The sequence below is a fragment of the Wyeomyia smithii genome, chromosome 2, assembly GCF_029784165.1.
Source record: "Wyeomyia smithii strain HCP4-BCI-WySm-NY-G18 chromosome 2, ASM2978416v1, whole genome shotgun sequence".
In the NCBI taxonomy this organism is placed as follows: Eukaryota; Metazoa; Arthropoda; class Insecta; order Diptera; family Culicidae; genus Wyeomyia; species Wyeomyia smithii.
This window is the reverse complement of record NC_073695.1, coordinates 2615464-2638843: the sequence shown is the minus strand read 5'-3', so window position 1 is coordinate 2638843 and position 23380 is coordinate 2615464. Positions and strand designations below refer to the sequence as shown.

At 37.8% G+C, this 23380-nt stretch overlaps 2 protein-coding genes and 1 non-coding gene across 3 annotated transcripts in view; 2 read left to right on the top strand and 1 right to left on the bottom strand.

Moving 5' to 3' along the window:
• The window catches only part of LOC129726135 (uncharacterized protein CG1161), a 79928-nt gene extending 77595 nt beyond the window's left edge, over positions 1-2333 (top strand). Inside the window, exons 2-5 of the mRNA XM_055682795.1 lie at positions 884-1001; positions 1084-1320; positions 1391-1516; positions 2057-2333. Coding sequence (XP_055538770.1) covers positions 939-1001; positions 1084-1320; positions 1391-1516; positions 2057-2212 — 582 coding nt within the window. The 5' untranslated portion in view covers positions 884-938 and the 3' untranslated portion in view covers positions 2213-2333. The remainder of the gene's footprint in view (positions 1-883; positions 1002-1083; positions 1321-1390; positions 1517-2056) is intronic.
• A 102-nt stretch (positions 2334-2435) lies between these two features.
• On the bottom strand, positions 2436-2508 carry Trnat-ugu (transfer RNA threonine (anticodon UGU)). Its single transcript has one exon. It is a non-coding gene; the product is annotated as a tRNA-Thr (tRNA).
• Positions 2509-16649: 14141 nt separating this feature from the next.
• LOC129725872 (rho GTPase-activating protein gacZ-like) overlaps positions 16650-23380 on the top strand; it is a 73704-nt gene continuing 66973 nt past the window's right edge. Inside the window, exon 1 of the mRNA XM_055682225.1 lies at positions 16650-17918. Coding sequence (XP_055538200.1) covers positions 17320-17918 — 599 coding nt within the window. The 5' untranslated portion in view covers positions 16650-17319. The remainder of the gene's footprint in view (positions 17919-23380) is intronic.

The window sequence follows — 23380 nt, the reverse complement described above, 5'->3', positions numbered from 1 at the left end:
GTTTCGACAATGTTCAACAATTTTCAATATTACAATTGCTTGAACAATCAGATTACAATTTTCTGCATTTGGACGGGTGCTTAAATGGTTTTCCAATCGATTGTTGCAAAAATGACAGAAATCGGTTGGAAACTAACTGGGTTTAAAACGTTTGAAATTGGACAATTTTTGTGACGCTCTCGATGTTTTCGGTTTTGAAATTGGATCCTTGTATTGCAATTGGGTTCCTGTAATTGTTGCCGTAAGACGTATTCTACGTCAAAACAGCAGCTTCGTCTGAACAGGTCTGAACTACAGACGGTGTTATAAACAGATACGCAAAGAGTGAGGTCGAAAACTCCAAGTGAACCGTCGAATCAAGGCTCCAAATGTGCAAAGTAAACAAACTCATGCGTGTTACTTTTCGTACGGAATGTGTGTTGCAATCAATTCTGTGAATCACGTGCAATTATGGTTTCAACGAAAAATGTGTTCGTCATGCTCATATTATGAGTGATGCATTGAAAATTAAATAACTGTATGAACAAGCCTTGAAACTCAGTAATATACCCTTACAAAGTTTCGTAATTTCATTACATTTTCTAGAGCGTACGAAAGGTCATGCGAAAATAGTTTTTTAAAATAGAATATTAGCAAAGGGTTGCGATATTTACTGCTTTTCTCTTTGCGTATCTCTTAATAACACAGTCTCTAGTCTTAACATATTCAAAGGCTTGTAGTCGCATTCAAAATGATTCCAACGTACATTAGAAGAAAATGATTCCAACGTACATTATGTTACCTTGATCACAGTTCCTTTGAGATCTGGCAACGCTGCTGAATGAAACGTCAACAACGTCAATAAAGCTTTGAGAAAAAAAGCGATTGTCTGTTCGCGTAATTCAAATTCATTATTCCGTAGTTATTTCTCCAATATTCAACATTGTAAATAAATTTTAATGTTCAAACAATCAGTGCTACTATTGGCGCTTATCACAGTGCTTCATGTTGTTGGTTCACAGGTAAGCATTCCTGTGCAGATGGTAATTCACAATCGAACACCCACTTTTAACCCCGTTACAAACTCCCCCCGAAAAAAAACAGGCACAATCCTACGAGGACAAGCGCTGCAAATGCATCTGTCCCAGCATCAAATCGGTGAAGAACAACACCGAAGATGACTCGGATCGGATGCTGATAATCGATAATGTGCCACCGAACAAGTGCAATTGCGACGGGGTAATACTACCCCGGATAGCCGATAAGGTGAAAGGTAAAGAGCAGGAGTTCTGCCCTCGCTGTGATTGCAAGTACGAAAACAGAAACACGACCATTATTAAGGTATGACGACCTGTGAGCCACAGATTAATTCTGTTGATAAGACTATTTGATTTTGTTTTCTCCAACTCAGGTGGTAGTCATCATTGTAATCTGGATAATTTCGCTTCTGGTGATTTATATGCTGTTCCTGATGTGTCTGGATCCGCTGTTGAACAAGCGAGTTAAGGCGAACTACCAGGAGCACACCAATGAAGATGTGAATATCTACAGTGATAATAACAATATCAATCGTAACAGTATTAGCTTTAAGGGCTTCTTTAAGAAGCGTGATTCATTATACTCCACTAGGTTTAGCAGCAGTAGGAATAATGTTACCGTCCAGGCTATTGATTGCACCGATAGCGACAGTGACAGTGTAGAATATTCTCCCGGCAGCAAAGACCGCGAACGGGTTTCTCTGCTTAAAGCGGAAGCCTCGTGATATGCGATTTATGCGCATTTGTTCATAGTTTAACGCCTACAATTCTTTTTCTTAATTGCTCGATATATTTTTAACGTTTGTGTTCTTAGCAACGCAGATAACGTAACCGCAAGGCTGAATAAATGATAGTAATAAACGTGATCTCTGTTCGTTGTAATTACACCGCTTTAGTTATTTGTTCAACGGCACCAGTTTTTAGTTGTTGTTGGTTTGTTACGTTCTCAGTTAGTCAGGGATCTCTAATCACAACAGGAAAGTATTAATTCAATTCGAGATTTCTAATCTATTCTGCTCGTGTTGCTTTCTTTCTTTCAGGAGGACACCTCGGTTGCAGTTGGAAATCACAGTCAGGACATGCAGGTACGGGACGGGAATGTCCTGAATCGGGTTGGTCACTCGCAGGATAAATGGAAGAGGCAGGTGCGCGAGCAGCGGCGCAACATCTACGATCGCCACACGATGCTAAATTAGAGGAGCATTATGATTTCCTATAGAATTCAAATCAACATTTATATTCCAATTTTCTAAGTTGTAGATAATCGTTTGTGATGTAAAATAAACGCATTATGATATTCGAATAATCAACAGATAACTAAGGTTATATCGTTTATTTAATTGGTCAATTGGTGGTATTACAACGTTTAATTTCGAGTGAACATAAATTAGTAACAAAAAGAAGTTATAAAAGGCAATTTGCCTCCTGTGAGAATCGAACTCACGACCGCTGGTTTACAAGACCAGCGCTCTGCCTACTGAGCTAAAGAGGCTGTTTGTGTAAATGGGTGGGCATATTTTTACAACTATTCCCAAAGTTTGTTACTATTTCAGTTAATTTTGATGTAAACTTCCAATAAACTACATTATTGGTCGTCAAATCGTTTAGAATATATGACACGTAGAGATGTGATTATCCCTATTTGTATGTTCAATCGTTTGAAAAAAATTTAATTTTTGACAAGGCGACGATAACTTTTCGAGTAACTGAAAGTGAAATAAGTGCGAATTTGACAAAATCAACAAATAATGTAACTTTTCTTTCTTTTTAATCAATTTGTAACTCAAGCGATTCTGGATTAGGGTTATTTTTTTATTTTTTCGCTATAAAAAATGTAATTTCAGCACATCAAAAACCAGGGATTTTTAATTGAACTTTCATAAAAAAAAACATTTTTTCACACTTCTCACACTATTTTAACGATGAAAGCAAGCAGTTCCGAAATTGATAAATTGTCTCAGCAATATACATTTAAGCGTAATCGTTTTTCTACGCGGACTCTACGAGTTTTTGATTCAGATTTTCCAGAAACAATTTTTTAAAGGATTTTCATTGTGTTGGTTGAGTTTTTACTGTTCTGATTTTAGGCTAATTTGATCGCAGTTTTTCTCATTTAAAGTCTACGTATGTTACAGAATTGAGATTATTTCTGTATTGTTCTCTCTTTAGAAATAATGCTTAACTATAATTTTCTTCACGTTTTTGAAATGTCCACGTTGTTAGATATTTCAACCTCTTTTGTTATTTTACATCTTATTAGTCAACAAAATTATTTGTTGGGTTGTTGTTTTTTTGTGAACAAAAAAAGGTAGTTGATTAATATTGTGAGTCCCAAAAAACTGTTGTGGTTTTAGGGTGGTGGTGGACCCCTGTTCTATTCATTGTAAAGAATTGCCGCAAAAATCCGTTTTGCTTCCCATTTTTGACGCAGAATTACGTCTTCCGGCAACCTGACGGAATAGAGGTACAAATTGTAGGACAGACAGACAGACAGACAGACTGACAGACAGACAGACAGACAGACAGACAGACAGACAGACAGACAGACAGACAGACAGACAGACAGACAGACAGACAGACAGACAGACAGACAGACAGACAGACAGACAGACAGACAGACAGACAGACAGACAGACAGACAGACAGACAGACAGACAGACAGACAGACAGACAGACAGACAGACAGACAGACAGACAGACAGACAGACAGACAGACAGACAGACAGACAGACAGACAGACAGACAGACAGACAGACAGACAGACAGACAGACAGACAGACAGACAGACAGACAGACAGACAGACAGACAGACAGACAGACAGACAGACAGACAGACAGACAGACAGACAGACAGACAGACAGACAGACAGACAGACAGACAGACAGACAGACAGACAGACAGACAGACAGACAGACAGACAGACAGACAGACAGACAGACAGACAGACAGACAGACAGACAGACAGACAGACAGACAGACAGACAGACAGACAGACAGACAGACAGACAGACAGACAGACAGACAGACAGACAGACAGACAGACAGACAGACAGACAGACAGACAGACAGACAGACAGACAGACAGACAGACAGACAGACAGACAGACAGACAGACAGACAGACAGACAGACAGACAGACAGCCAGACAGACAGACAGACAGACAGACAGACAGACAGACAGACAGACAGACAGACAGACAGACAGACAGACAGACAGACAGACAGACAGACAGACAGACAGACAGACAGACAGACAGACAGACAGACAGACAGACAGACAGACAGACAGACAGACAGACAGACAGACAGACAGACAGACAGACAGACAGACAGACAGACAGACAGACAGACAGACAGACAGACAGACAGACAGACAGACAGACAGACCAACAGACAGACAGACAGACAGACAGACAGACAGACAGACAGACAGACAGACAGACAGACAGACAGACAGACAGACAGACAGACAGACAGACAGACAGACAGACAGACAGACAGACAGACAGACAGCCAGACAGACAGACAGACAGACAGACAGACAGACAGACAGACAGACAGACAGACAGACAGACAGACAGACAGACAGACAGACAGCCAGACAGACAGACAGACAGACAGACAGACAGACAGACAGACAGACAGACAGACAGACAGACAGACAGACAGACAGACAGACAGACAGACAGACAGACAGACAGACAGACAGACAGACAGCCAGACAGACAGACAGACAGACAGACAGACAGACAGACAGACAGACAGACAGACAGACAGACAGACAGACAGACAGACAGACAGACAGACAGACAGACAGACAGACAGACAGACAGACAGACAGACAGACAGACAGACAGACAGACAGACAGACAGACAGACAGACAGACAGACAGACAGACAGACAGACAGACAGACAGACAGACAGACAGACAGACAGACAGACAGACAGACAGACAGACAGACAGACAGACAGACAGACAGACAGACAGACAGACAGACAGACAGACAGACAGACAGACAGACAGACAGACAGACAGACAGACAGACAGACAGACAGACAGACAGACAGACAGACAGACAGACAGACAGACAGACAGACAGACAGACAGACAGACAGACAGACAGACAGACAGACAGACAGACAGACAGACAGACAGACAGACAGACAGACAGACAGACAGACAGACAGACAGACAGACAGACAGACAGACAGACAGACAGACAGACAGACAGACAGACAGACAGACAGACAGACAGACAGACAGACAGACAGACAGACAGACAGACAGACAGACAGACAGACAGACAGACAGACAGACAGACAGACAGACAGACAGACAGACAGACAGACAGACAGACAGACAGACAGACAGACAGACAGACAGACAGACAGACAGACAGACAGACAGACAGACAGACAGACAGACAGACAGACAGACAGACAGACAGACAGACAGACAGACAGACAGACAGACAGACAGACAGACAGACAGACAGACAGACAGACAGACAGACAGACAGACAGACAGACAGACCAACAGACAGACAGACAGACAGACAGACAGACAGACAGACAGGCAGGCAGAAATTCCCTTCAGAGCATTAGAGGTAGAACGAGAAAGTTGGCAACAAGGTGGACCCACAATTCGAGAGGGCCCACTTTGCTTCTACACAGACGGTTCTAAAATGAATGGTTCCGCGGGTGCGGGATTCACAGGACCAGAAAATAATATTTTTTTTACCATGGGACACTGGCCAACAGTATTCCAGGCGGAAATATACGCAATAATAGAATGCACTTAAAGCCCTGAATTCTCCTTTCTGCCACTCTAACTAGTGTGGGAATGCATCCTGTCGCTTTGACAGTTAGCTATGAAAAACCAGGTTAACTTATACTGGATTCCTGGTCATTGTGGAAGCGAAGGAAACGACAAGGCTGATTTAACCACTAGCCAGACAAGGGTCATCCACTAACTTTGTTGGCCCAGAACCTTTCTGTGGAGTTTCCCCGAGCGCTCTAAAAACTGAATTCGGTGAATGGGAGAAAGCGACCTTCAAAGCCAACTGGGATGTCATAAACGGATTGCGACAATCAAAAAGATTCGTAGAACCAAATCGCGAGAAGAGCCTCGTGCTGCTCAGGTCTTCTTACAGGGCATTGTCCGAGTAAGTATCATCTCAAGATGATAAGCAAACTTGATGACGATAAATGTCGCCTTTGTGGCATCGAAAGCGAAACATCAGAACACCTACTCTGCGAATGCCGAGTATTATTACAACGCAGATTGCGTATCTTCGGTAAAGGACACAGAACCTACTGAAATTTGGAGGGAAAGTCCCGGTGAGGTAATAAATTTCATACGAAGTGCGTTGCCCAACTGGGATAAATGTGCAATGTAGCAAGGACATCAACTCGCCAAATAGTGATGTACCTGCTCGTACACACTTAGAGTAAGTTGAAGCATACCACAATAGATCAAAGAATTTCGCAGTGGTTCAGTCTTCTACAAGAGAAAAAAGCAGACAAAAATTGTTGTTTTTTCATGGGTTAACTTTCACACGCACTCCCGAAACTACGAATACAGCATCAATCATAGTAATCCATGAGACAGTAGAAAAAAATTGACAATTCTATCTAGGGAACCTGTATATTAGAGTACACTCACCGTTAAGGCAACTGTCAACATCAAAACGGATAACGGCAATGCAAAATTGATGTTGACAGTTGTTTTAACGGTGAGTGTCTCGGCGTCTCTCTGGTGTATAGGCTGACTAATTCTATCGATCGAACTCTAGCCGTGATAGTGGAAACAGTGATGTTGGTGCGTTCAGAAGTTTGCGCGTTCAAAAAACAGTACCCGGACGGACGGCAGACGACCCTGAGCGACATGAAGCTCCAAAGGATGCTGAAGAGGAAGATCGAGGAAAAAGTGGCTACATCAAAGCGTGCGCTTGGCCGGAAGGTTGGTACAAGGAAGCAGCAGTCCCGCCCATTGGTCTCGGAGCTGCGAGCAATGACGCAGCGGCAAAGCCTGAATATGATGGTCTAGTCCATCGGTTCTCAACCTGGGGTACGCGTACCCCTGGGGGTACTCGAAAGCTCTCAGGGGGTACGCGAAAAAAAAAACAGTAATGGCGGACAAAGCAATTTTTTTATAATACTTCATTTGTTGTTCAATCTTGCTCCTAAAACATGACTGTAGCAAGCAAACAAACCATAGTTCATTTTGAAACCTGAACTAAACTACAGCTGTCAAAAAAGGTAGAAGAAATTAAAGAAAAACTTATTTAATTCTCATGAAGATACATTCACTATGAGCTAACAAAAAATATTGAACATTTGAGAAAGGTCCGTTACCGGCCTCCCGACGAAGTTTTCTTTTGCTGCCGAAACAAGGGCGTTGTACGGCCTTCAAGTCCACTTTTCGAATGCATCTCTTGATTTTACCGATCAACTGTTCACAATTCGTTGATTTCCAGTTATTTTTGCACCAAAGGAACTCAAAATCCCAATGAAATCTTCGATTGAACGACACTGGGGTGGATTTGTTGGGTTGCGTATTTCGGGTACAAATGGAGTCGAGTGGTTGCTTAGGAACGTTTGTGTTTTTGACGCACTGTGATGATATTTTTTTCTGGCTAAATCACATAGGGTAAACAGGTATAATACGCCCCCCCTAGGAACATCATCAATATTGTAGCTGTGTTTATCACAAACAACAAACCTTTCATGCAGTTGGATACACTATTTAGTTGGTAATGCGCAGCTATCATTTTGTGTTGTAATACTGTTTCACAAAAACCCTATAATTTTATTAAAAACTATGATAAAATTTCAAGCTTTCCAATCTACCGGGGCAAAACGCCCCAGATGCAGTATAATATGCCCCATGCAGTAGCTTCATATGCCAGCTCAGCATGCGAAGTGAAACAGCGCTTGAAGTCTCAGAAGCAAACGCTAAAGCAATGAACAAGCGGTGGGGCATATTGCCCGCGAGCTGTAGTGTAGCAGAAAGCATTGAACACTTAAGCAAATTATACAATTTTTATCGTTTCTTCACTAGATTCAGCTGCTTAGAGGTTCATTTGAGATATATAAGTACAAAAATTAGGTAATAAACTTTATACTTCAGTGAAAAAATGTTACGGAAACGCTGCAAGAAATTAGACCTGAAGCAGCTCAAATCAAAACTGGTTTTTATTTATTTTTTGCTGCTAGTGACAATAATCAAACTTGCACAGAAGGTTGTTCTTATGACCCGTTACAGATTCCCAATAGTCTCATGTCTTATTTTTGTGTTGTTTCCGAATAAATGGACTGGGGCGTTATGCCCCAGGGGGGCGTTTTATACATATTTACCCTACCCAATTCATCTGTATGGTGTTTTAAAAGAAATGGAATCATAATGTTGTTCAAACATTCGTTCTGGTATAAATTTTAATTGATAGTCAAACCACTAGGCTTGAACCATGATTTGACAAAAAGAGAAAAGTCCTTTTCTGTTCACTACGCATGGTGGTCTTCAGCTTTCTCCCTGGTAGATTATAGTTGAGGTTTGCAGGAAACAATAAACAATAGAAACCGGAAGATTTTCGCTTTCAAAATGGTTTACTCACCTCTTGTCAAAATTGTTTTGCAGTTCATACCGAACCGTACAATGCACTAGCGGAATGCTCTTTGTTTGGACGCCATTTTGAACCGAATTGAGCATGTATAAACAAAACACAAAATACTGACATAAAGAGGAAAGATAGAGCTTTCATATACATATTTTCATTTATCTCTAAGCGTTGTTGTGGAATAAAAGAGCCCCCAAGAAATTCCAGATTTTTAGTAGTCACCCGTTACCACTACTCTCTCCACTATGCGAGAACATTCCAAGCCGGGGGGTACAATCGATATGAAAAATATCGACAAGGGGTACGCGGACAAAAAAAGATTGAGAACCGCTGGTCTAGTCAGTTTTCCCGGCAAATCACGTCGATGATGGCAATGGCAACGACTGGCACTTCGTATTTTACTTCCCCCACAAGTTCACTTCTCCCATAACGTTCCCCAAGAAGGTGTAGCTGTAGCTGACAATCAGCTTTGTTATTATTATTCGTTTATTAAGTCATCTGACTGCAATGAGTATAAAAGAGAGGTGAATTTTTCTAGTATTAGTAAATGCTTCAAATGTAAACAACTAGACGAACCCAATGCGAAACCCAAATAGCTACGTCACTATTTGGCATCAACTATGGGCGGAGGGGGCGAGCAGAGGGACGCGTGCAAGTGTTAGTAAGTTTCCTCCTCACCTCTCTTTTATACTCATTGATCTGACTGCATCTGTCTACATGAATAAAACTTAAACTATTGATCATTGCAATTACACTTAAGCGGACGAGTTAAATAGTTTCAGACGGTTTTTGAAATTTCACAGGATTGGCAGAAATCGAAATAATGGTACACTTCGTTAAATTCTCGATTTCAGCAGTACCGTGCTGGATCGAAACCCGAACTTATCGAAATCCGTACAGCTTGATGTTTTTCTTCAGTTTTAAGCATTACAAAAATGAAAACTCATATAAAAGTTACATGTACATGTCCGTTGAACTATTGGCTTTCTGTTAAATTGAACTATGCGCCAGTAGGCCATGAAATAAAAATATCAAAAATAAAAATTCAATCGTGTATCGGTTTCAGTTGTCATTTCGTCGCAACGTCAGAGATTTCACTAAGGAAACGTTCTTCAGATAAAAACGTTTTTCAAGTGGGATATAAGTGTTTTACTCTGTGAATTTTTTTGAAATCGATTGAAAAGGTAAGTCTTTGTCATTTTCGAGCTGTGTATTGTCTGGTAAATAGTGCAAATTGTATTTATTCATCAAAAACTGTGCCGTACGGATTTTGATCCTTGTAAATCGCTTGAATCTAAATCCGTACAGCGTGTGTATCATGCTTATTTTGTTGAACTTTCATCCTTGTTTCCAGCATTTTATGGAAGAAAACAAGCATAAATATACGGCAAACAACCCCGAAAGAGCTGTGACAGAAGTGCGCGAGGGAAAGTCGTACCGGGAAGCTTCGAGAGGTTCTGGCGTTCAGGTGACTACGATAAAAGAGCCGTAACTTATGGCTACGAATCTCAATCAAAAGGAGTTCCACCAACCTTCACTGCTGGAGAGGAAGATTTGGATCATGAAGTGGGGTATAGCAATCGGGGGGCCCGGGGCATTTGCCCCCTCCTTAAATCTGGGCCTGGAAGAAGGCGTCTCGCAGCTGGTAGTTGAGAAAAATTTATGTTTTTTATGTCGAATCATTCAATTGGGACCTAAAGCTATTCCAGTTCTTAAATATCATTAAAAGAAAGCCGCATTTTCTGAGCAAAACTTCAAAAAAAGTTTATCGTTTTCCTTCGATTTTTAGACGAAAAATAAAAAAATGCTCGAAATTTAGGGCATTTCGAGCAGTTTTTTATTCTTCATTCAAAATTTGAAGGACAACGATAAACATTTTTTAAAAACAAGTTTTGCACAGAAAGCTGCACTATTTCAGCTGATATAAAAATTAGAAAATCGTGTAAAACTTTAGGAACCAATTGACCGCCACAATTTTTTTTTGCTTAGTGTAGAATTTTATAAGAAGTAATTCTTACTCTACATGCTCAAATAAACAAATAAAAAATAAATATAATATATTTATTCGTAAATTTAAAGATAAATTGAAAAATAAAATTCATTTACGTACTTCTATATCTATACGGATTTTGATTCACTGCTGTACGGTCTTTAATCCAGTCTGTATCGCGTGCGTGCGGATTTCGATACAAAAGTGTACGGATTTCGATTCAGACGAAAAACTGCGTACGGATTTCGATTTAAAACATGCTCTATTCAAACATGATTTTTTCGAGTTTCAGAGTAGTTTAAATCATTTCGCTTGGAAATAGTGATAAAATATAAGTAGACCTATAAGTTAACATGTCAGTTTAAAGCAATATGTAATTTCTTGATTTTATATTGACCGTTGAAGATTATCATGTGCTTAAGTGTACGGATTTCGATCCAGCACGGTAATTAGATTTTAAGGATACTATCGTTACATTCAGCTTGATTTGCTCCATAAGGTTGAGAGAGTCAATGTTATCAAGCAACAGCTTGGCAGCAAACAGTGCTCTAGCTGAATTCCACCGACACTGCAGAGTTTTCATGTCAAGGAAGCAACATTAGTGCAAATTTTGAGAATCGCGCCTGTATAGTTTCGATTCTAGTGGTCCAACAGTTCATGTAGGGGCTCCAACTGATTGAAGCGGTTTTCAATACTGAGCGAACAAGAAGGGCGTAGAACAGTGATCGCAAGTGGTAGGGATCACGAAAACTTTTAGCAGTTCTAGTGAGGAATCCTAAGTTTCTGTTTGCTTCAGCAATAATATTCATGTAATAATCTCTGAACGAAAGCTGTGAGTCCAATAAAACTGCAAGGTCTCGTACAACCTCAACTCTAACGACCGGGCATCCGTTAATTTCGTGCGCACACTCAATGGCAATTTTTTTTTTCGTGAAAGATATGTACGCTGATGATTAGTTGATTCCACATGCGCCATTTCTCGAACATTTTAATCAATCGCTGTAGTTCAATGCAATTTTCTACTGATTTGACGATGATGAAGATTTTCAGATCATCAGCATACACTAGTTTACAGTCAGAAGGTAAATATAGGCAGATATCGTTGAAAAGAATCGAGTACAGTAAAGGCCCCTAGTGACTTCCCTGAGGCACTCCGGAGCTGTTTGTGAAGCTGTAAGAGAAAGTCGATCCAAGTTTGATGTTCAGTTTACGGTTGATCAAATAGGATCCCAGCTATTTGACAAAGTGAGGAGAGGCACAAAAATGATGGTCAACACGATCGAAGGCAGCCTCGAAATCAGTCTAGATTGTATCAATTTGATTTCCGTCCTCCATTAACTTGAGGCAAAGTGATGAGAATTCAACAAAGTTAGTGTTAACTGAGCGTCCCTTGAAGAAACCATGTTGAGCAGGTAAAATATATGAACGGACTGCAATAAATAGAACATCTCTAACTAAGATTTCAGAAAGTTTAGACCCAGTGCATAATAGATGTCAAAGCCGCTCTTTTTCCGCTTCGGACTGGCCGTGAACGGGGAAATTCATAGTACGGAGCAGCGATGTCAACCTTTTTTCATAAAATCAAAATAAAAAACTTGAGAAAACTGGATATATAAATTTTGGAATTTTACAGAAATTTTTTTGATTTTCGGTTCAAAAATGCTGCACCGTATTATTGCATGTAACCAAAAAGACTAAAAGAAAAAAATTTACTGATGGAGATTATGGTCACTGGCGTACCTGCAATTGAGTGGATTTCGATTAAAATCTTACAACCGAGGGGCATGAATGCACAAAATACTGAAAAGACCATACATGTAATTGGAATGAGTTCAAAAAATGAGGTGATGAACAGAAAACTGGATAAAACTGGAACAATTTTCAAAAAAATGGAAATATTCAGCCTTCAGCTGTTTCGCTGGCGATCTTCAAAAAAACTGGAGATCTCCAGGAAAAACTGGAGGGTTGGCAACGCTGGTACGGAGTGTCTGCCGGAAGTTGCGTCGTTTATGAAGAAACTAGTTGAACATTCCCGGCGATGCTCGGGATCAAAGGTTTCAAAGATAGATTTTTTTTATATTTCATTGCTGCATTAGCTCAACTCACTTCATAAATATAATTTACATCTTATACTTCCATCATCACTTTAAGTAGGGTGTCGAACGTCTTCGTCAGTGGTTTTCTTCGGACCTTTTTTGCATAAGATTGCGCCAGTAAAACTACCGAAGAAAACCACTGACGAAGACGTTCGATACCCTACTTCAATATTCTGAGAACGCGCAGAACGGAAATACCCATATTGGATTGTTTTTTGTGATTTTGGGCTGATTTACAGAAACTGGAAGTCGCCATTTTGGATTTCAAAATGACGTATGGAGTTCCACTTTCGAAAGTATTGAAATTGTTGGCCAAATATCACTTTAGAAGTCATAAATTTGCATGTTTCATGTAGTTTTGTGAATAATATATCAAATTTAGTAATCAGATACTTGTTATTTTTCTTCAAATGTCTTTTCTGAACGTGACCAACATTTTAATGAAAAAAAAATGTGTCATCGCTGTAAAATGACGTATGGAGGTCCACTTTCGGAAGTATTGTGTTGGCCATATATCACTTTAGGTTATTTTCCTGAAACCGCCATTTTTTAATCCACAAAACTTTGTAGAAAATAAGAAAATAAAAGATTTTTAATGCTTAAGCTGCCTCTTAATCGATATTCAAACAAATGAATCGTAACCTTTCCTGCAGCTAGATGTGAGTTCTAGTTTGGATTAATGCAAAAAAAGTAAAACAGTAAGATTAAGAGCTGAATGACCTTCTGGTTAAAAGCTCTCTAATAAAAATCAAATTCAAATTCAAAAGTACAAAAGTAAATCGAATGCCGTAAAATGTAACTATTCACAAAACTACGAAAACATCAGAAATGTAAAATGTTCATGCTCGAGATATGGGTTATTCTGCAAAAAAAAAAAATTGTAGATGAAAGAACAACGAACATTTCATTGCAAAAAAAAAAACAAATCATTAAATTTTGATTCAGAGGCGAATTGCGCATAAAAAGTCAAAGTTTCGCATGTAATCGTATAAAAACGTATAAATTAAAAAAAAAATATTTTTCGGTGATTTCTGTATTCTGTATGCTGTATATGGTCTTCGTGGCTCTGTGGTTAGCGATGTCGATTGGCTCCCACACGGTTGTGATATCGGGTTCGATCCCCGATCAGGTCGAGAATCTTTTCGAACTGCAATTTTTCTCGACTCAGCTCTGGGGCACGGTGTATCGTTGTTCTTATCCTACAACATGCAAAATGTGCTAAAACAATATCGATAACGAATTTTCTCAACTAAACTGGTTGATCGAGAGCGCTATTAGAAGGCTGCAATATTGTTGTGCTGTATACAGAAAATCATCTTCAAACATACATTTTATATTTTAACATAAACAAACATTTTAATGAAAAAAGAATCACATGTCATCGCTTTAAATCTGGGCCTGGTAGAAGGCGTCTCGCAGCATTTTGATTTAGAGGCAAATCCAGCATAAAAAGTCATAATTTTGCATGTTTCACGCAGTTTTGTGAATAATATCTCAAGTTTTAGTAATCATATACATATTATTTTTCCTCAAATGTCTTTCCTGAACGTTAACAAACATTATAGTGAAAAAAAATCATATGTCAACGCTTTGAATTTTGATTTAGAGGCGAATTTAGCACAGAAAGCCATAATTTTGCGTGTTTTCGGTAGTTTCGTGAATAATATCTCAAGTTTTAGTAATCAGATACTAATTATTTTGCCTTACATATCTTTCCTGAACGTTGACAAACATTTTAATGAAAAAAGAATCACATGTCATCGCTTTGAAATTAGATTAAGAGACGAATTAAGCATAAAAAGTCATAATTTTGCAAGTTTTACGTAGTTTTGTGAATAAAATCTCAAGTTTTAGTAAACAGATACTTGTTACTTTCCTTCAAATGTCTTTCCTAAACGTTTACAAACATTTTAATGTAAAAAAATCACATGGCATCGCTTTAAATTTTGATTTAGAGGCAAATTCAGCATAAAAGTCATAAAGTTGCATGTTTCACGTAGTTTTGTGAATAACATCTCAAGTTTTAGTAATCATATACTATTTATTTTTCCTCAAATGTCTTTCCTGAACATTAACAAACGTTTTAATGAAAAAAGAATCACATGCCATGGCTTTAAATTTTGTTTTAGAGGCAAATTCAGCATAAAAAGTCATAATTTTGCAAGTTTTACGTAGTTTTGTGAATAAATCTCAAGTTTTAGTAAACAGATACTTGTTACTTTCCTTCAAATGTCTTTTCTCAACGTTTACAAACATTTTAATGTAAAAAAATCACATTTCATCGCTTGAAATTTTGATTTAGAGGCAAATCCAGCATATTTTTGTTTGTTTAACGTAGTTTTGTGAATAAAATCTCAAGTTTTAGTAATCAGATACTAATTATTTTTTCTCACATGTCTTCCCTAAACATTAACAAACATTTTAGTGTAAAAAATCATATGTCAACGCTTTGAATTTTGATTTAGAGGCAAATTTAGCACAGAAAGTCAGAATTTTGCGTGTTTTACGTAGTTTCGTGAATAATATCTCAAGTTTTAGTAATTAGATACCTATTATTTTTTCTCAAATATCTTTCTTAAACATCAACGAACATTTTAATGAAAAAAGAATCACATGTCATCGCTTTGAATTTTGATTTGGAGACGAATTAAGTATAAAAAGTCATAATTTTGCATGTTTTACGTAGTTTTGTGAATAAAATCTCAAGTTTTAGTAATCAGATACTAATTATTTTTCCTCGAATGTCTTCCCTGAACATCAGCAAACATTTTAGTGAAAAAAGAATCATATGTCATCGCTTTGAATTTTGATTTAGAGGCAAATTTAGCACAGAAAGTCATAATTTTGCATGTTTTACGTAGTTTTGTGAATAATATCTCAAGTTTTAGTAATTAGATAACTATTTTTTTATAACTAATGTCTTTCCTGAACATCAGCGAACATTTTCATGTTAAAAAACCTACATGTCACCGCTTATTATTTTTGATTTAGAACGATTCAAAATGATGATGATTACTGTACACCACAGAGACTGAGGGAATAATATCAATTAGATCAAGCGTTACGGAATTCCATTTTTATATAGTAGATGTCTTTCCTGAACATCAGCGAACATTTTCATGTTAAAAAACCTACATGTCACCGCTTATTATTTTTGATTTAGAACGATTCAAAATGATGATGATTACTGTACACCACAGAGACTGAGGGAATAATATCAATTAGATCAAGCGTTACGGAATTCCATTTTTATATAGTAGAAGATACTATAAGGGTAGAGGCGCGGTGTTCTGGACGGATCTGGCACCGGCCCACTAATTGAAGCGATCGTTGGAGGAGATGGAGCGGCTGAATATCGATGTGGTACCCAAGTCGACGAACCTGCCCAACGTCCGTCCAAAGAACACAATTTTTGCAAATGCAAACTTTATTCAATTAATCAATTAAATTTTTCGAATCAAGCTAAATTGAAAAATCATTTTAATAATATAGTCCAATAGCTTCAGAAAAACTCGTAATGACGGAAAAATTGGGTCACCCTAAGCTGTGCATGCGTGCCTATGCGAACGTCCGTGCCGCAAGTTTGCGCCTGCGACTTCGGGGTTTGTTTTGATAGCTAGGATTTCAGTTTGAAAAAATGCTGATAAATCGCTGCTCCGCTAGGTGGATTAAAAAGTGGATTTGATTTCGTTACTGCATCCATACAAAACACGCTCCGGAGTTGGTTAAGTGAGCAAGAATTACTCGCAGTTTCATCGTTGTTACTCTCTTGAGTATTATTTTCCTGCGTGTTGGAGAAGACGGCGATACAGAAAAAAAAAACGGATGAAATTCATCCAGCTCCTATAGTGGCGTGGCGTGGCGCGGTGCAAACTATGCTAAGGCCGCTAAAATTGCTTGTTCCTCTCTCAGTTTCGCGTTCGCTAGCAAACGGTTAGGATCGTGTGTTTATGAGTTAAAAAGTGGCGGCGGCTATGGGATTGGAATTATTCTTTCGTACCATTTTTAGTGGGCGGCCAGTGTCGAATTTCCACTTTTGAAACGATAATGTGCAGTGCCAAACCGATTGGAGTGGATTTATTGCTGGTCAAAGCGTTTCAGTCCCGACGCAATAGCAAATCTCTAATCTCAAGTGTTCTATTCTATTTCTGAAAGTGATTAATTTTTTTGTGTGAACCGTGGGACCGCTGTTAAAACCTTACATCATCAGAATAGTGGGGGTACTAAAGGGCTGCATGGGATACGGCAAACCGAAAATTATTATTGAAGAATAATTGTTGTTCCATGTCATTCACACGGTGCATACATAAAACGCAGACAAGCTGGTTGGCGAATCGGAATCCAGTCGAAAGGCCCGAAGGAAGGAATCGAATAAATAGGAAAAATAAAAATAAAGTATGCACGGATTGCGGTCGACGAAGAGAAAGGAAGAAATCGGTTGCACAAAGAGGTGTTATCCGAGAAGATTGAAATTTATAGATTTTATCATTTGATCGAAGAAGAGTTTTACCAACGTTTGCTCTCGGGTAGGGACGGAAAACAAAAATCAATGTGTATCGTCGCCAGTAGTCCCGTTCTAACATCAAGCATCTTATCATGAGATCATCAATAAGTGTTACGAAAATTCTCACGTTTTGTTTCATACTTTTGATTTTAATTTTGAAAGCGAAATTGTGTGTGAGTTTTGTCTCTACTAGTGGTGGCGTTAGTAGTGATGACTCACTTCAGTCTGCAGTTCAGTTCGTAGAGCCTCAGCTGAACGTATCGTCGTCGGATGTGACCAGTGTCGTGAATTTTAGTGCAAAACACGAGCTTCACCAACACGCGTCCGCGATGCCAAGAGCACACCGCGTGCGCCATAAACATCATCATATGAAAATTCGACACACCGCCGCCGAAGAGGAGCGAACTCGGCGCGGCTATAAAAGTAATGCTAAGTTCGTGAATTCTAAGGTGGACAAGCTGCGACACAATGTTCATCCTCGGTCCCATAACAACCGGCATCAGCGTGTATCATCTCATCATCTTCATCAGCGTGGTGGCAGCAGAAAAATTCACACGCACTCGAGTCACGGTAGCAACAACCACAACAACAGTTGGCAGCATATCGCTGCATCCGGCAATTCATCATTCCCGATGCAACGGCCAACAGATGAGCAGAAGACGACGGCACGGACTGAGCGTGTCAACTTAAGGTGGTTGAATTTTGATCTTTTAGTTTTCCTCTTCTTCTTACAGCTGAGCATAAGTATTCCGCGAAACTATTCGGATGAAGGGATATTGGGTTTCCCCACAGTCTGTCGTGGGATTCGTTTTTCTTGTGGTTTATGTTTGTGATGTGATGTGCTGTAGTAAAAATATGTCAGGTTTCAATGACTTATTTTTGTTTTATGTTGAAGAATTATGACATGGCCGGTGAACTTAGTTCTACCACAAATCGATCTGTATGATTTTTTGTAGATGTCAGTTCAGCTGAGCAAACTGCTGCTCTAAGGAAAATAGTAGGAAGGTGGTATCCAAGACACGACCGCATAGTTGACGTAGGACTACAATAATTTTATATTTTTATTTTAAAGCTATGTTTGATTTGAGCTCGTTTTACTTTTGTAGTTTGCTTTATTTATTTTAACCAATTTAAACTCAACATCTTCCACAAGGGAGGTATTTTGGTTCGGGTGGTAATATCAAGTATCTAGGTTGTCAGCCCGAATTCATCAAGCGACACCTTAAACGACTTGGAACTAAAACTAGTTCATTGGTGGCCATTTCTACTGTTAAGGTCGTCTTTGACCACTTAAAAAGTCAAAAAAGTCATGAAAATGAAAAAAATGCCAGAAAATATTCTGGCGTGTTGCCAAAATCGAACGGGGTCTGTATTTTGATTATTTCTTTGTACCACTCTACCTTAGAAGAAAAAATATTCTCTTCAACATTCACAATGGTCCAGGAACCAAATTTAGGGGAAAAGCTATATAGCAATGTTTTAGAGAAAATCTTTTTTTTTTAAAAAGTTACTTAAAATTATTGGAGCTATAAAATTGTAGAACAAGGTTTTCTATCTACAAAAATAAAAAAGTTAACTACTTGATAGCATTGAAAATTTTGGTCACCCCAATTTTTGATACTTTTTCAATAAGCGCTTTATCATATGTAACAACTTTGTTGAAGAAAGTTTTTCTCTAAAATATTGCTATAGAGCTCTAGACCCAAATTCACCCCTAAATTTGGTTTCCAGACTATTGATGAATACCTTTCATTCTAATACAGCGAATTTTCTTTAATACGCGAAAAGGCAACCCTCTAAAAAATATTTAATTGAGTACGATTTAGTAGAAATTAAACTTCTTCCTTCTATATCTATTTGTTTTGTTAAAGTTGGCTCACTCACCGATCACAAAGCGGCAAAGATGTCACATCAATTTTTTCCTGCAGTTACAAGCTCGTGGAAAAAATATAGATAATGAATGACAGTTTTAGTAGAAAATGTATATTTACAGAAAATTTTAAATTGACATAGAATTTTATGAACATGTTAACATTCAATTCAGGTCAATTTAAACATTTTATCAGTATACAGAATCAATAAAAAAAAATTTGATTAGTTTCAAGATACCAAAGAACAACGAAGATATCATATTTGAAGGTTATATGTCTGTTATTTTCGAAAATAAACTGGGCAAGAGTGATGCACAACATTAGCCACGGCAATTAATGTTTGCATAGCGTTGTTCAATTACAAGTAAGGTTATGGAAAGTAATATTTTCTTGTAAATGCAAATTCAAAAAAAAAAATTTAATTGAAAAACACAAATACTAATGTCGAAACTCTAATATCAAGATGAAATGAATTTGGTTTTCCTCTATACCGCCACCGCAGGATGCAACTAATATTGTCATATTGGACTAAATTCATTTAGCTCGTAAAATATAATCATCAGTACAGCTCGTTTAACTAACTATTCAAAGATATGTACGGAGCATTCTTGTTTTCTATTGTTTTTCAAATACCATATTTAGTTATTTAAATAAATCTGAAAAAAAGCAGAATGTAGAGTTCAAAAATAAACAACGCATTTTGTTGTCCCCGGCGGCGCAGCGTATTCTGCGGTACCCAAAAAATCAGATTGAATTCTGATATTTGCTGCTATACGAAACAAGAAGAAGAAGAAGACAATTCAAACGGCAATTCGATTGTGTTCCACGCCCCACCGTGCGTCAACAGCGGCAATGTAGTTTTCACTTGGCTTGGCTGCACACAAATGAATATCGAGTTTTTCTGCACTGATAGACGACGAATGACCAGCGCTCTATTCATACAATGCTCGGTGCAGTACTGTTGCCTGTGCCAGCATGTTTTCCTTCAAGACATCAGTTTTATTAACATAAACATATTTATTAACAGCAGAACGTCATACTGTCTAATAGTGGAGGTGGTTACGAACTTTCCGAGAAAGCTTTACCTTCAAGACATCAAAATAGTCTAGGCTCATGGAAACTAACATTAGTTGACCTATTGGGACGGGGAGATTCTGTCAAATTTTTTTTGCCACTGCTATACAGGATATCACAGCATGCAGTTGGTGTCTATTCATGAAGTCTGTGCTAGGCGTGCTCGCATATGATTGGTACATTGTTGGTGAAAATTTGACCTTGAAACTTTCATTCAATTTTCACTGTTTTACAATGAAGTGATAATGAAAATTGAAAAATCACAAAATTGTCCATCATTTTATCAATCCAACGACATATTGATTATTGTGATCCATCATGTGGTTACATCAGTATAACCGTTTGAAATCTTTCATTCCGGCGTTACATCTTGGTTTTAGTTTTCGCGGAATGTATCTCGATATAGTGCGGTTAGACGTAGTCCTACGTCAAAAAATACACTCAAGTTATGATCTAAGCATAGTTCGTCTTTAGTTTAAACATTTTACGTAGTTTTTGTTTTCAAATAATTTCGCTCCATTCTTTTATACCAACAGTTACTCTTTAGAACATTCTTATGAAAATTTATATGTCACTAATTTAAATTAATAAAAACCTGACCTAATTTACCTGTGGTGAAAGCTGGCCCTTCATACTGAATCACATTTTGTACATCTTCTGTGGGTGTATCCAGGCAAATATGTCTCTACGAGGTCAATGTGCTCATATTAGGGTGGTCGGTATTACCGACTTTTAGAAAAACCGGTATTTCGGTATTCATAAAAATAAAAACCGGTAAAAAACCGGTATTTTCATTTTTTTCGGATTTATGCAAACCAGGGGCGACTCGTGTTCTTTTAACCTACTTGTTCAACTACAAAAGTCTGAAAATCATAGTTTGGGGAAGTGATGACAATCATGTCCGCAAAAAACTGTACTATTTAAAATAAAACTAAAAAATTTACATTACAGTCGAATCCCTCTATAATGACACTTTTTATAGTGACAAATCTCGCTATGGCGACATTCTTCTGTGGGTGTACATCTTCTGTGGGTGTATCCAGGCAAATATGTCTCTACGAGGTCAATGTGCTCATATTAGGGTGGTCGGTATTACCGACTTTTCGAAAAACCGGAATTTCGGTATTCATAAAAATAAAAACCGGTAAAAAACCGGTATTTTCATTTTTTTCGGATTTATGCAAACCAGGGGCGACTCGTGTTCTTTTAACCTACTTGTTCAACTACAAAAGTCTGAAAATCATAGTTTGGGGAAGTGATGACAATCATGTCCGCAAAAAACTGTACTATTTAAAATAAAACTAAAAAATTTACATTACAGTCGAATCCCTCTATAATGACACTGTTTATAGTGACAAATCTCGCTATGGCGACATTCTCTACAGTCCCTTCTGTTTCATACTAAAGTTTTTCGTTTTATTGCGACATTTCGCTATCACGACCTTCCTCTATAACGGCATACCAAAACTAATACTTGTCATTCTTTATTGCGACAATAGTACAATCGAATCTCTCTATAACAACATTACTGAATCTATAACGACCATACCTTCTGTTCTACATATGCAAAACATTCTTCGTATTATTGCGACATTTCGCTATAACGACAGTCCCTTGCGATGTCGCTATAAAGGGATTCGACTGTTATTTTGATTTTGAATTTATTTTTTGCTCAGCGTCTCAGGTTACATCTATGGACGTGTCACTGCATAACTATGGTTTTGCATTTATGAGTACCTATGCTTTATTACGATCCAGATTTTTTGTAAGATTTAGACCATTGCACATAGGAGTACGTAGAACAAAAACTTGGCCAAAATTTTTTTAATGAGTTTTCAGATAGCAAATCTAGAGAAACATTTCAAAAGGTCTATCTGCTTTGATCGATTTTTTGATCGGTCACTTTCATTCAATCACCGCAACTTATTAAACATCTTTTTTGACACGTTATTTGCACAAGTTGATAGCGGAGGGATTACTCTAGCATCTGAACAAAAAACACGCTTGGGAGAATTACTTAAGCTAAACATTTCCAAAATGAAAAGACGTTTCGGAAAAACGATGAAAGCTGATAGGACCTTTTGAAATGTTTATCATTTACATTGTTTATCATTTACTTTTCTAATGTGTTTTAAAGTGGTTTTATCTCTATTAAACTTTATATTTAGACATAAAAACTTATTATTAACAAGTTTTCGTCAAGTTAGATCACCATCACTCTGAAATTCGACAAAAGTACACATATAGTAAGAGCTTGTTCTGGTGAATACTTTTTTGCCAATAGTTGATTCTGCTACTTTTAAAGCGTTTTTTAAATCACTCGCTTCAAAAGGATATGGATATTTTGGAAACCCCAGTGCTTCCAGTAGATCATTGAGTCATGTTAACTGCGTAACTCAACTCATCCAATGGTACATTTTCTCTTAGCATTTGCATTTTGCGTCCCTTGCTTCGATCACTGCAATCAATCCTTTCCTTGGCCGACATGAATGTGAAGCTTCCGACCAACTTTACAATTTCATGACTAACCCTTAAATGCGCAATGTTGCTTTAAAACAACACTACTAAAAACGTTTTAAAATATACGTATTTTAGTATTTTTTAAAAATATAATTCATTAGACCAGTTCTCTTGACTCTAACGAAGAAAACTCAACAGCTGAAAGTACTGTATTTGAATGTTTTGTTTTTATTTTTGCTGTCAAAATCTCGTAAACGAAAAAAAAAAAAACATGGCGAGATTCCCGACTGGTACTGACTGTCTTTGTAAATAAATTTTAAAATAAGGTTAGTGGTTAGTGGAAATGTCTGAATTATCAGTAATTATACTAACAAAAGGTCAATTTTCAAGTTACTGTTAACAAAAGTAATTGTTTCGACTTTATTCTGCGATAAAGTCACAGTGTTGTTAAAAACAACATGGTAATATTTTTTGCACATTAAAAAGTAAATCTTTCAATTTTTTATGCATATTGGTTAGTTTTAGAGCAGTTAACCTGTTAAACAAAGATTTTATGTTTTTAGATGATTTTTTAACGTCTTGCGCATTTAAGGGTTAAGCTATACCAATTTTGTCATATTTCGAAACTGTCGATTTTATTTGAACTAAAGCGACTCCGTTGACGCTCAAGAATCACTTTAAAGTTATAATAACATGAGTAGAAGTTTATATTTTTCGTAGAACATTTTGTGACTTATTCATGGGCTCT